This window comes from Oryctolagus cuniculus, chromosome 17 (genome assembly GCF_051225735.1).
Source record: "Oryctolagus cuniculus isolate XC-2025 breed Fujian yellow rabbit chromosome 17, ASM5122573v1, whole genome shotgun sequence".
NCBI lineage: Eukaryota > Metazoa > Chordata > Mammalia > Lagomorpha > Leporidae > Oryctolagus > Oryctolagus cuniculus.
Window position 1 is genome coordinate 14,842,206 of NC_142883.1, and position 12,008 is coordinate 14,854,213.

The following is a 12,008-nucleotide window of genomic DNA, read 5'->3' on the forward strand; positions in this document are numbered from 1 at the left end:
TGATGGCAGTAATTGCTAAAACTGAAGAACATTCTTCCTTGGGAAGATAGAGAGTATCCCATATATGAGTGGCAAAGAGAAACTTTTACTTTCAGTAATAAATAAGAATTTTTAGAGGTCATGGGCAAAATAATTTCAGTCACTAACAGTACTAAATGTATCTGTCCACAAATCCTTTTAGTTAGGTTTAGGCCTAATAAATTATTTTCTTTATATTGTGTTTTCAAGGTATTTGTCAGATACCACAGAACATTCCCCAGCCACTTAGCAACTTCTTAAAGCACTAAATAATTCATATTTGTACTTTAGTATCTAAAGGTTTCAAAAATACTCTTGATTTCACGTATACATTTTTTTCTTAATTGAAGCAAAAATGGAAGATTAAGTCACAGGGGAAGCATGTGGAAATTTTCTATCCACACCATTGTAATTCTAGGCCAAATACTATCTTACTGCCTTTATTTGCATGTAAATTAAACAGTCATGGAATATCATTCTACTTCACTTTTATTACCTTCTACTTACCTGGCACTGTATTGGAGTGGGCTGGGTGTATTCAGATTTCCGAATCTGGTGCATAAGTTGTTCATCAAACCCAAAGTGAGCAAAACTACTTCCTGGTCTAGGAGGTGCAGCACCAGAGACCTAGAGATAGAGACAACTCCCAGGAATGACTTTTACTTCAATATAACACAGCAACTGAAGTTCAACAATACTTACCCAGATCTAGCATTTTAGCTTGTGCAGGAAGTAAAAATATAAATCTGTAGTCAAAAATGAAAAGCCAAAATCTTAAAATAACAAATATAAAACCATATATACCTCCATGAGAAATATTCCTGAGATAATTCTATCATTTGATTTCAAATGATTAAGTACCTACAAATATCTTAAATCAAAATTAATTTTCTCAAAACAAATAAAGATAAACTACTTAAAAAATTGGGAAAAGCCATTAATGTTCCTTTTTTTGCCATAAATATTAACTGGATGGCAAGAAAAAAAATAAAAACTCTTAAAACAAAAGTGCATTGAGCTCTGAATAAGACAAGTCTATACCATTGGTTACAGATTATGATCTATCACCTTCAATATCTGTTATTCCTAAAGAGTTAGGTCTTCCCTTAGTGATAGCCCAGTCACTGGCAAATACTGCTCCAACTGTGGCCAAGTGAATAGTGCTACTTAAAACTCCTACTTTGGCAGGCGCCGTGGCTCAATATGCTAATCCTCTGCCTGAGGCTCTGGCACCCCGGGTTCTAGTCCCGGTCAGGGCGCCGGATTCTGTCCCGGTTGCTCTTCTTCCAGTCCAGCTCTCTGCTGTGGCCCGGGAAGGCAGTGGAGGATGGCCCAAGTCCTTGGGCCCTGCACCTGCATGGGAGACCAGGAGAAGCACCTGGCTCCCGGCTTCGGATCAGCGCGGTGTGCTGGCCGCAGCGGCCATTGGAGGGTGAACCAATGGTAAAGGAAGACTTTTCTCTCTGTCTCTCTCTCTCTCACTGTCCACTCTGCCTGTCAAAAACAACAACAAAAAACAAAACAAACAAACAAAAAACCACACATACAAAACTCCTCTACTTTGTCTCCAATACTGGTTATCTTACAATGCTTCACCAATGAGGCTGATAATTACAGTTAGTTGGGGGCAGGGGCCAAGGAGGTAGAGCAGATAACCTCTTGGAAAACAGACATGAGTGCATGTGCACATACACCACAAACCCAAACATCCTCTCAGGTCAAAAATCATGAAGTATAAGCTAAAAAGTTGTCCATATCCAAGGATACCAGTATACTATCTATGTGTACTTCATGGAACATCTAGCAGTATCCTAAACAATATGGCCAATGAGCAACACAAAACTTTTTGGTGGGCAATTGAAACTATTATTCTGAAATTAGTGCATGCGTATATTGAAAATGTGTTCACTTTTTTAAAAAAGTATACTGTATGGGGCCAGCGCTGTGGAGTAGTGGGTAAAGCTGCTGCCTAAAGTGCTGGCATCCCATATGGGTGCCAGTTCAAGTCTCGGCTGCCCCATTTCCGATCTAGCTCTCTGCTTTGGTCTGGGATAGCAGAAGATGGTCCAAGTCCTTGGGCCCCTGCACCCTGTGAGAGATCCGGAAGAAGCTCCTGGCTATTGGCCCGGCTCCAGCCGTTGTGGCCAACCAGCAGATGGAAGACCTCTCTCTGCCTCTTCTTCTCTGTAAATCTTTCAAATAAAATAAATAAATCTTAAAAAAAAAAGTATACTGTATATATTAGGGAAGCAAGTTAACTGATTTTGAACTATCTTAAGATTTCAGGGTTTTCCTCTTTGGAAGCCCCCCTTCACGCTGCTCTGGCTGGAGGCCTTTGATTCTAATAAATACCTTTAAATCCAAAAAAAAAAAAAAAAAAAAAGATTCATGTATTGTTCACATCTATTAATCATTTCCTCTTCCTTAAGATGCCAAACTCCTACCCTTCTTCTTCACTGATCTACCCAGTACACAACATATAAAATTAATTGAACATATGAAAGAAATCATATTCTAAAATATCATCTGGAGGACTAAAAGAATTGAATCCAGACACATGAGCTCAAGGAATAAAATTATTACCCTATCTAAGACATTTCAAGAACCATTAAAAAAGAAATACTGTTAGTTGGGATAAGCAATTAAATCTGGGCTAATTCATATTAACATAAGAACACTTGATTTAATGACTGTCTTACCCGAAGATTGAGCTTATGCCGGAGATCTATTAACTGTTGTGGAGTGAGGTTGGTTATCTCTTCATGCTCATTGTAAAAATTTTTTTCAAATGGTGGATAGTCAATCTGCAGGTCCAATTATTCAAAGTTAGTCTAGAATTCAAGAGTCAATCTTGTAAGTTTGATTTTAATGCAAAATAACCTTTTACAAATATAATACAAGTAAAGCCATTCCAGCTAGAGAGAACAAAGGAACTCATTTATTCTTGAAACACATCTCAGAAAGTATAGCCAATACATTTCCCTATTCCTATTTTAATGCAAATGCCAACCTATTTTCCAAAGTGACTTTAAATTTGAACTTTGAAAAAGTCAAAGAATCTCTATAGTGCCAAAGGCCTCCTGGGACAAGCATTCTATATAAGGCATTTCATCCTATAGCACGTTTTAGATTAAGATGTTCATCTTACTTTAAGTATCTAAATATTTTTAATATTTCCTTTGGAAACAGCTCTGCCTTTAGAGGAAGTTGTATCCTTTTTTAAGCATATGAAACTGCTAATTCAGCCTTTAAAAAACTTACGGCTAAACAATTTCAATTCCAAAGAGAAAAGTAGTCATTTCTCTGCTCTTTTCCTAGCTTACTGTAGTAAGGATACAAAACAAGCATACCCATCATCTCATGAATGTGGCTAAACAATTTTCTTTTAAAAATCATGAAATATCTAATAAATTTATTTTTTGGGGGGAGTATAAACCAAATTTCATAATTTTGGATACTATCCAACTGCTGAGAATGGCACTGTTTCACATTTTTGCAAATCTCTAATTCTGACTTAGAAGAAAATAGCTCCTATTGCATTCAAATTGTTCTGATAGGTTGCTTTAACGTAAGCTCATGAAAAAAATCAGGCCTGCAAACTGTAGATGGATAAGTATTGGAATACCTTGTTTGATACTTGTGAACTTTTATTCTTCTCTGATACTATCTACACATTTCCTAGTGGTTATTTTCATTGTATACCCTGAAACCACATCATTGGACATTTTGCACTCTGTTCAAAGCTATAATTCATGGGTCTAACATGTATTTTTATGAAGCTTTTACTCAGGCATGATTCTGTAACATCATGCATTGGTCATTTGGAAAATAATGGTTCACTGAGGTAATATACAGATCATCCAAATGTTGATATAATACATAATTTTAAAGATCATGGTTTTATCACAGTGGTCTTCAAGTACTGAGAAGCTTTCAAGTTCACTGGATATGTTTTCCAAATTCTAATTTTTGCTTGAAAGATTGAATTTCTATCTCTGACAATACTTTGATTCTTTACCTTGAAATATCATTCATTTTCAAGTGAAAATAGTGTTCCATTAAAAAAAAAAAGTATCAGCTAGTTCACCTTACAGTTCAAACATAAGTGCTTTTCCATTTTTTGGTATGCAACACAAATGCTTCATGTGTGCTTTCCATTTTTCTCACACAGAATAAAAGTCATATAACCCAAAGGATAAGATTTAAGACAGAATAACTTTTACTGTTTCATACAGAAGATCTAGTCTGACATTTAACCTGGATGGTAACTAGTGTTTTTTCAAGTGGGTACACTGTTATCCTCATTTCCATTTCCTGATTAAAGGAACATAATTCCTGGCTCCCCTTTGAAAAAACAGCTTCTCCTCTGCCCCAGATCTGGCAATAACAAAGGTTTAGAGCAATTGAAAACACAAATGCAGACACAAGGACCCATTTGAAGGAAAAAAAAAAAAAGGTAAGTATTGGCTCTAGAAAACAAGTATAATTGCTTGGAAGATTTTTTAAAATTCTGAACTTAAAAGTGAGCAAGTGATTCAGCTGTGGCTTGCAACAATACAGGCTGCAGGAGAGTCTCACAGAATTTCTAACTCAACCACTTAGCAGAGATGACACGATCCGAAAACATAAACACCCTCGTGACTCAGGAGCACTCAGATTTTAGAAAATGCTTCAACAGAAGAGAACTGCATCATCTTGAAGCAAGAATCAGATTTTGGGGCAAGCATTTGGTGCAGTGGTTAAGACACAACATAGCAACGCCTGTATTCCATACTGCAGTACCTGGGTTCAGGTCCCAGCTCTGCTGCAGATTCTAGCTTCCTTCTTATGCACACCTGGGAGGCAGCAGGTGATGGCTCAAGTACTTGGGGCTCTGCCACCCATGTGGGAAACCAGGACTGGGTTCTGGGATCCTGGCTTCAGGCTGGCCCAGGCCCATTTGTTTTGGGCATTTGGGGTATGAACCAGTGAATGGAAGACATCTATCTCTTGGCATTTTAAATAAAGTAAAAAATAATTAATTAAAAAATCAAGTTCAGTAAGAAATACCATACCTCTGAATGATCAATAGGAGGAAGAGGATCAATGATTTTCTTAGAAGGCGCAATTGGATTTCCATCACTATCATACTCCAAATTGTCTTCCTCCTCCTCTTGAACCACACCAGCAGTTGGGTTTTCTGCCATGTATCGAAAATAAGCTTCCTGCAGGAAAGCACAAGAACCTAATCACACTCAAGTACAACCGAGAACACGTCTGTTCCTGTAATGAGTGCACACAGAGTACAGATATCTATACAGTTTAAATACCTACCAAGTAAGGCAAGACTTGTACTAGCAATGATTCCTTTTATAACAGCAGTATTCTTAAGTTCAATCAGGAGAGATTAATGAGGCAGTTAGTACTACAAAATGATTTAACTTTTTAACCAAGACTTACAAAATCTGTCTGTTCTACAGCCTTCCTGGGGTGGGATATCTACCTACCCTGCCCAGAGCTGTAGAACACATGCTGTGGCTTTGCAAATCCAAGTTTGGAACTGGATACTAATTAGAAAGATCACAAACCTGGAAAGGGTTACTTCTCATTCTAGTTCTCACCATCCCACAACTGAACAATGGAAAAAAAAATGCTAACAACAGTCACTAATGTTCCATCTTGAAATACAAGAAGCACAAACAGAACCTTTAGAAAGAGGTAGAGGTCAGATGTTGCTAGAGGCCATAGCTCCCACACTACTCTACTAACTGATTTGTCAGAATAAACATTAATTTTGGACTTTAAAAAAGCAAGCTGAATAAAGCTCAGATTTGTGTTACTGTTGGCTGACTGGAAGTTCCATCTTCAACATGGGGGAAGGTCATGTGAATCTTTATATTGCCAATTGGTCACAAAGATAGAAAAGGAGCAAGTCAAATGACACTCCCTGCTGAATGTCAGGAATGGCCATTTCAGTGCAGACAAGCTCTAGCTTGTCCCAGTATAGACTTTGTGGGGTAAAAATAAAAGATAGAAATACTGCATAGGAACTCACTTGATCATCTTCCTCTTCAATGTCATCTCGAATACCCCTGGAAAAACAAGCGGAGAAACAAACTTCCCTGCAAATGTTCCACATACCCAGCTCCATACTTATTAGTGTTGAATTCCAAACAGCACAGGAACTCTCAACACTAGCCATAGCAAAGCACCAATAAGCACACTATCAACCCATCAAATATGTGTGGTTTTGGTCTGTAAGCTGCAGTTTCTAATTCTTTTGAATGAGACAATATAGTAGCCCTAGAAACATCAATTACTTACAAGGATGTAAAGAGTAAATACTTTCTGAAGATAGATAACAAAGGATCCTAGCTTTGTCAACCCACACAAACACAATGCAGTTGTGAAAAGCATTTCTTTTTAAAAAGAAAAAAAATGACTGTATTTGGTATATACTAGAAAGACTGACAACTTTCTTATTGTTCCCCAACATTTCTATCTTTAGAGTAATTGCTTTTGGCCAAATTCAGTTACCTTAGGGACAGGGATAGAAAGGAAAACTACATTCACTATTTCATGAGTTTGGGACTAAAGTTCCCTAAGCAGGTCACACAAAGAAGGGGCGCACTGCCACTTGCTGCATCTCTCTGGAGCAATAGAAATGTATGGTTGCTTAGTTCCTACAACCATCTCTTTCTAAACAGACTTTCTAACTTGGCGCACTTACTACTCCTAAGGCAACCAGCAAGCAACACCACCAGCATAGGGCAGCTGGGAGAGGATGCAACACACAGTAAGCACCAAAAAGAGGGCTGAACCTCCACATGTCACAGGAACCTTGGGAAAGGCCTGAAACACTGACTGCCAAGCAAAGGGAGAAAAAAGTCCAACCATGCCTGGTAGAAAAAGCCTTAGGAGTAAAACAGCAAAGGAAAGAGAAGACCTCTTTCCCCGAAAATAAGTATTTCAAGTTCCGACTACAATTGCTAAAGCATGTTACACCTTGAATGAAATTCAATTTGATCGCTAGTAACACAGTTTCTGTAATATAATCACTGCTGCGTCTCATAATCAATCAAATAAGCATCAATCTATTTTATATTAATTATGGGAAAAACCCACAACAATGAATCCAAACTTTCAGTAATTATGCTCCCATAATCACAATGAAATATGTTCCTTGTTTTTACTGAACAACTATTTACAGCTAAAGACCAAACACTATTCTATCAAACAAAACTTTTAATTACTGCAAAGGCAGCATCTTTATTACCTACAGAAATATTCAAGATATGGGATACTCAAGTAAAGACATTTGAACACTTTCATCTCTTTCCTCTAGAAACTGGAGGAATAGGCTCTGCAATATTTTAGCAATTTTAGTGTAACCTCTGTGAGGGAAAAGAAAACAACTTACTTTACGTTTTTTCTTTCCTTGTCCTTTTCTTCAAGTCTTTTCATGTCTCTAGCTGCCTGATCCTAAGGAAACAAAAGGCCATACAGAATGACATTAACTAATGACATTTAAAGAGAGATTAAGAAGAATTTTTTAGATTCAAACCAGTGCAATCGTAGCTCTGGCTTTGTGATTTGACAATTCTATTTCAATATGAATTACAATCTGACAATTATTTTTCAAAGCAAAACAACAGAAAGGTCTACACAATCTGCACATACGTTTTTTACTACGAAAGCAACATGGATTTCATTTGTTTTTAAAAATTTATTTATTTATTTGAAAGTCAGGGTTACACACAGAGAAGAGGCAAAGAGAGATGTCTTCCGTCCACTGGTTCACTGCCCAACTGGCCACAATGGCCAGAGCTGCGGGGATTTGAAGAGCCAGGAGCTTCTTCTGGGTCTCCCATGTGGGTGCAAGGGCCCAAGGACTTGGGCCATCTTCTACTGCTTTCCCAGGCCATAGCAGAGAGCTGGATCAGAAGTGGAGGAGCCGGGACTGAAACCGGCACCCATATGGGACGCTGGCACTGCAGGCAGTGGCTTTACCCGCTATAGAGGCCAGTGCTGTGATGTAGCGGACTAAGCCTCCACCTGCCAGCATCCCATGTTGGCGCAAGTTCGTGTCCTGGCAGTTCTTGTGATCCAGCTCACTGCTATGGCCGGGGAAAGAAGTTCAAGATGGCTCAAGCGCCTGGGCTCCTCTACCCACATGGGAGACCCAGAGGAAGCTCTCGGCTCCTGGCTTCTGATCGGCCCAGCTCTGGCTGTTGCAGCCATTTTAAATAAATAAATAAATAAAATCTTTTTTTTTTTTAAAAAATGTCACTATATATACTATGGCATGGTCATATGTTCTATCAAATCACATGCTTCCTTGCAGCAAAAAAAGAATAATTTTTCTGAAAAAAAAAATATTATACACAATCTACATCTCAGGGGATTGAGTCAGGTGATCATATACCTAAAACTATAAACTGCAGATGGCATAAGCAATATAACATAAGAAACAGGTCACAATACTACTTACAGAATGTATTTTTTAAACCAACATACATTTTTTTAGAACACTGCCTAAAAATAAATCCTCACCTAGTTCAAGCACTGGGAAAGTTAGTATGTTCTAGAAAAGCTGATATCTGAGATCAGAAATTAATGCCAACACTTAGGTAACAATATTCTAAGATCAGACAATAAGCTCTGTCATAAAATAAGCAACCCCCACCCACCTTGAAACTATACCAAAAAGATACCCAGGAGAATGACTAAACCAGATTTTAACCTCCAAAGAACTTCAACTTTTGAAATGTCAACAAGCAAGAGAATTTGGGCCATTCTCATTCAAAAAAGGCTACTGAAGCTTGGATTACCATAAACTAAATTTAAATGTAGGACATCAAGGGCTGGGTGTACGCACTGTGGCATAGCAGGTTAAGGTACCGCTTGGGACACCAGCATCAGTTTGATGCCCAGATGCTCTGGTTCTGTGCCAGATCCCTGCTAATGCCCTTGAGAAAGCAGTGGAAATTGGCAAATGATTGGCCCCTGCCACCAACATGGCAAATGCAGGTGAAGTTCCTGGCTCTTGGCTCTGGTGTGGCTCAGCCCCAACCACTGCAGCCATCTGGGGAGTGAAACAGTAGATGGAAGACAGCTCTCTGCCATTCCACCTCTTAAATAAATAATTCATTACTAGAGATCTCAAGAAATAATGAGACCACATTGTTTGGAAAATACAGCCCTGTGGGAAATGTCCCTATTTCAAGAAGATAGAGGAAAAATAAAACTGCCTTTACTTCTAGAGTGAATCACTTATTCAGTTTTTTGAAGTTTTATTTATTTGAAAAGCAGAGTTACAGAGAGGCAGAGGCAGAGAGAAAGGCCTTGCATCCTCTGGTTCACTCCCCAGGTGGCCACAATGGCCAGAGTTGTGCCAATGAGAAGCCAGGAGCCGGGAGCTTCTTCTGGGTCTCCCACATGAGTACAAGGGCCCAAGGACTTGGGCCATCTTCTACTGCTTTCCCAGGCCATAGCAGAGAGCTGAATTGGAAGTACAGCAGCCTGGACTCAAATTGGTGCCCATATAGGATGCTGGTACTGCAGGCAGAAGCTTTACCCGCTATGCCACAGCGCCAGCTCCGTGAATCATTTATTGTATTTTCCAAATATCTGCTATGATACTATGTCCTAGATAGTTCTGGTAAGTGTTCAGTATAGTAGGATAGGTGGCAGGAATACACAGGGTTAAAAACTCAAGACACAGAATAATACAGCATAAAGAACTTGGGTTTGGAGGTGAATTCAAGTTTTGACTCTGTTATGTCAATACTCCTTTTTTTTGTTTGTTTAAATGTTAAGTGTTTGTTAGTATTGCTTTTTTTTTTTTTTTTTTTTTAAAGCTCTATTTATCAGAGAGAAGGAGAGGAAGAGAGAGAGCAAACTTCCATCCACTGGTTTACTCCCCAATTGGCTGCAAAGACCGGAGCTGTGCCAATCCGAAGCCAGGAGCCAAGGCTTCTTCCAGGTCTCCCATGCAGGTGCAGGGGACCAAGACCTTGGGCTATCTTCTACTGCTTTCTCAGGCAATAGCAGAGAGTTGGATCAGAAATGGGGCAGCCGGGACTTGAACCAGCATCCATGTAGGATGCCGGCACTGCAGGCAGTGGCTTTAATAGCTACACCACAGCGCTGGCCCCAGGTATATACTCTTTAACAAGTAACTTGAGTTGCTCTAAATCAATGGCAGGAAACAGTGCTTGATGGGTATCAAGCTGGTAACGAATGAAATCAGCTAGAATAAGAAAAGATGCATGCTTCTGACACAAACACGCTCTGCTTGCACTTCAGTAAGTGGGCATATTCTTCTAAAGAAGCACAGTTTCATTTTTTCTTGTTAGCACCCTATGTCTGATTTCCTAATATTTGATGAAGATTCAAGTTAAAAATATTTCTCCATCATAAGAAAAATCACAAAGCAAGTGTGATGATAAACAGTGGCCTCAACATCAAAAGACAATAATCGGATTGATAGAATAACAGTGAAGGAGGAAAAGCATACTTTGTTTAAAGCAGGCAGCTATTTGCTCAACCGCATAAGTATGTAGGCTGGCTTATTATTGAAAGATCTTTTGGGGCCTGTGCTGTGACACAGCAGGTTAATGCCCTGGCCTGAAGTGCCAGCATCCCATATGGGTGCCGGTTCAAGACTCGGCTGCTCTACTTCTGATCCAATTCTCTGCTGTGGCATGGGAAGGCAGTGGAGGGTGGCCCAAGTGCTTGGGCCCCCTGCAACCCCATGGGAGACCCGGAGGAAGCTCCTGGCTCCTGGCTTTGGACTGGCACAGCTCCAGCTGTTGCAGCCAGCTTGGGAGTGAACCAGCAGATGGAAGACCTCTCTCCCTCTCCTCTCTCTGTGTAACTCTGACTTTCAAAAAAAAAAAAAAAAAACTTTCACTTTCCAACAATCTGAATTTTCAAAGTGCTGAAAGTTGTTTTTTTTTAGATTTATTCACTTGAAAGGAAGAGTTATACAGAGGAAGAGGCAGAGGCAGAGAGGGAGAAAAGTCTTCGTTCATTTCCCAAATGGCTGCGATGGCCAGGAGCTTCTTCCAGGTCTCATACGTGGGTGTAGGGGCCCAAAGCCGGGTCATCTTCCACTGCTTTCCCAGGCTGCATTAGCACGGAGCTGAATGTGAAATGAAGCTGCCAGGTCTCCAACCAGCGCCCATATAAAACACCAGTGCTGCAGGCAGAGGCATAACCCACTATGTTACAGTGCCGGCTCCAGTTCTGATGCTGGTGCGCTGTGCCAATCTGAAGCCAGGAGCCAGGTGCTTCCTCCTGGTCTCCCATACAGGTGCAGGGCCCAAGGACTTGGGCCATCTTCCACTGCCTTCCCGGGCTACAGCAGAGAGCTGGACTGGAAGAGGAGCAACCGGGACAGAATCCGGCACCCCAACCGGGACTAGAACTTGGGGTGCCGGTGCCGCAGGCGGAGGATTAGCCAAGTGAGCAGCAGTGCTGGCCGGATGTGAGAATCTTAAACCAGCATCTGAACATCTATACATCTATCTGTGTCAACCACGAAACCATTCCATATATATATATTTTTTTTTTTTTTTTTTTTTGACAGGCAGAGTGGACAGTGAGAGAGAGAGAGAAAGGTCTTCCTTTTCCATTGGTTCACCCCCCAATGGCCAGTGTGGCTGGCATGCTGCGGCCAGTGCACCGCACTGATCTAAAGCCAGGAGCCAGGTGCTTCTCCCAGTCTCCCATGGGGTGCAGGGCCCAAGGACTTGGGCCATCCTCCACTGTACTCCCAGGCCACAGCAGAGAGCTGGACTGGAAGAGGGGCAACTGGGACAGAATCCGGCGCCCCAACCGGGACTAGGACCCAGTGTGCCAGCGCCGCAGGCGGAGGATTAGCCTATTGAGCCACGGCACCGGCCACCATTCCATATTTTTTTAAAAGCAATGCCTAAGGGCTGGTGCTGTGACTGCCTCCACCTGCAGTGCTGGAATCCCATATGGGTGCTGGTTCTTACCCCAGC

The 12,008-nt window shown here is 40.7% G+C and overlaps 1 protein-coding gene across 2 annotated transcripts in view; it reads right to left on the reverse strand.

The window, feature by feature from the left end:
• Nucleotides 1-12,008, reverse strand: part of DDX42 (DEAD-box helicase 42) — a 48,507-nt gene that overhangs the window by 13,008 nt on the left and 23,491 nt on the right. The window contains exons 4-8 of one of the 2 annotated variants that reach the window (XM_008271700.5): nucleotides 7,418-7,479; nucleotides 6,053-6,089; nucleotides 5,073-5,222; nucleotides 2,718-2,822; nucleotides 526-645 (exon numbers count right to left, since the gene is read on the reverse strand). In XM_008271700.5, coding sequence (XP_008269922.1) covers nucleotides 526-645; nucleotides 2,718-2,822; nucleotides 5,073-5,222; nucleotides 6,053-6,089; nucleotides 7,418-7,479 — 474 coding nt within the window. The remainder of the gene's footprint in view (nucleotides 1-525; nucleotides 646-2,717; nucleotides 2,823-5,072; nucleotides 5,223-6,052; nucleotides 6,090-7,417; nucleotides 7,480-12,008) is intronic. The other variant, XM_070060490.1, reaches the window with a different exon arrangement.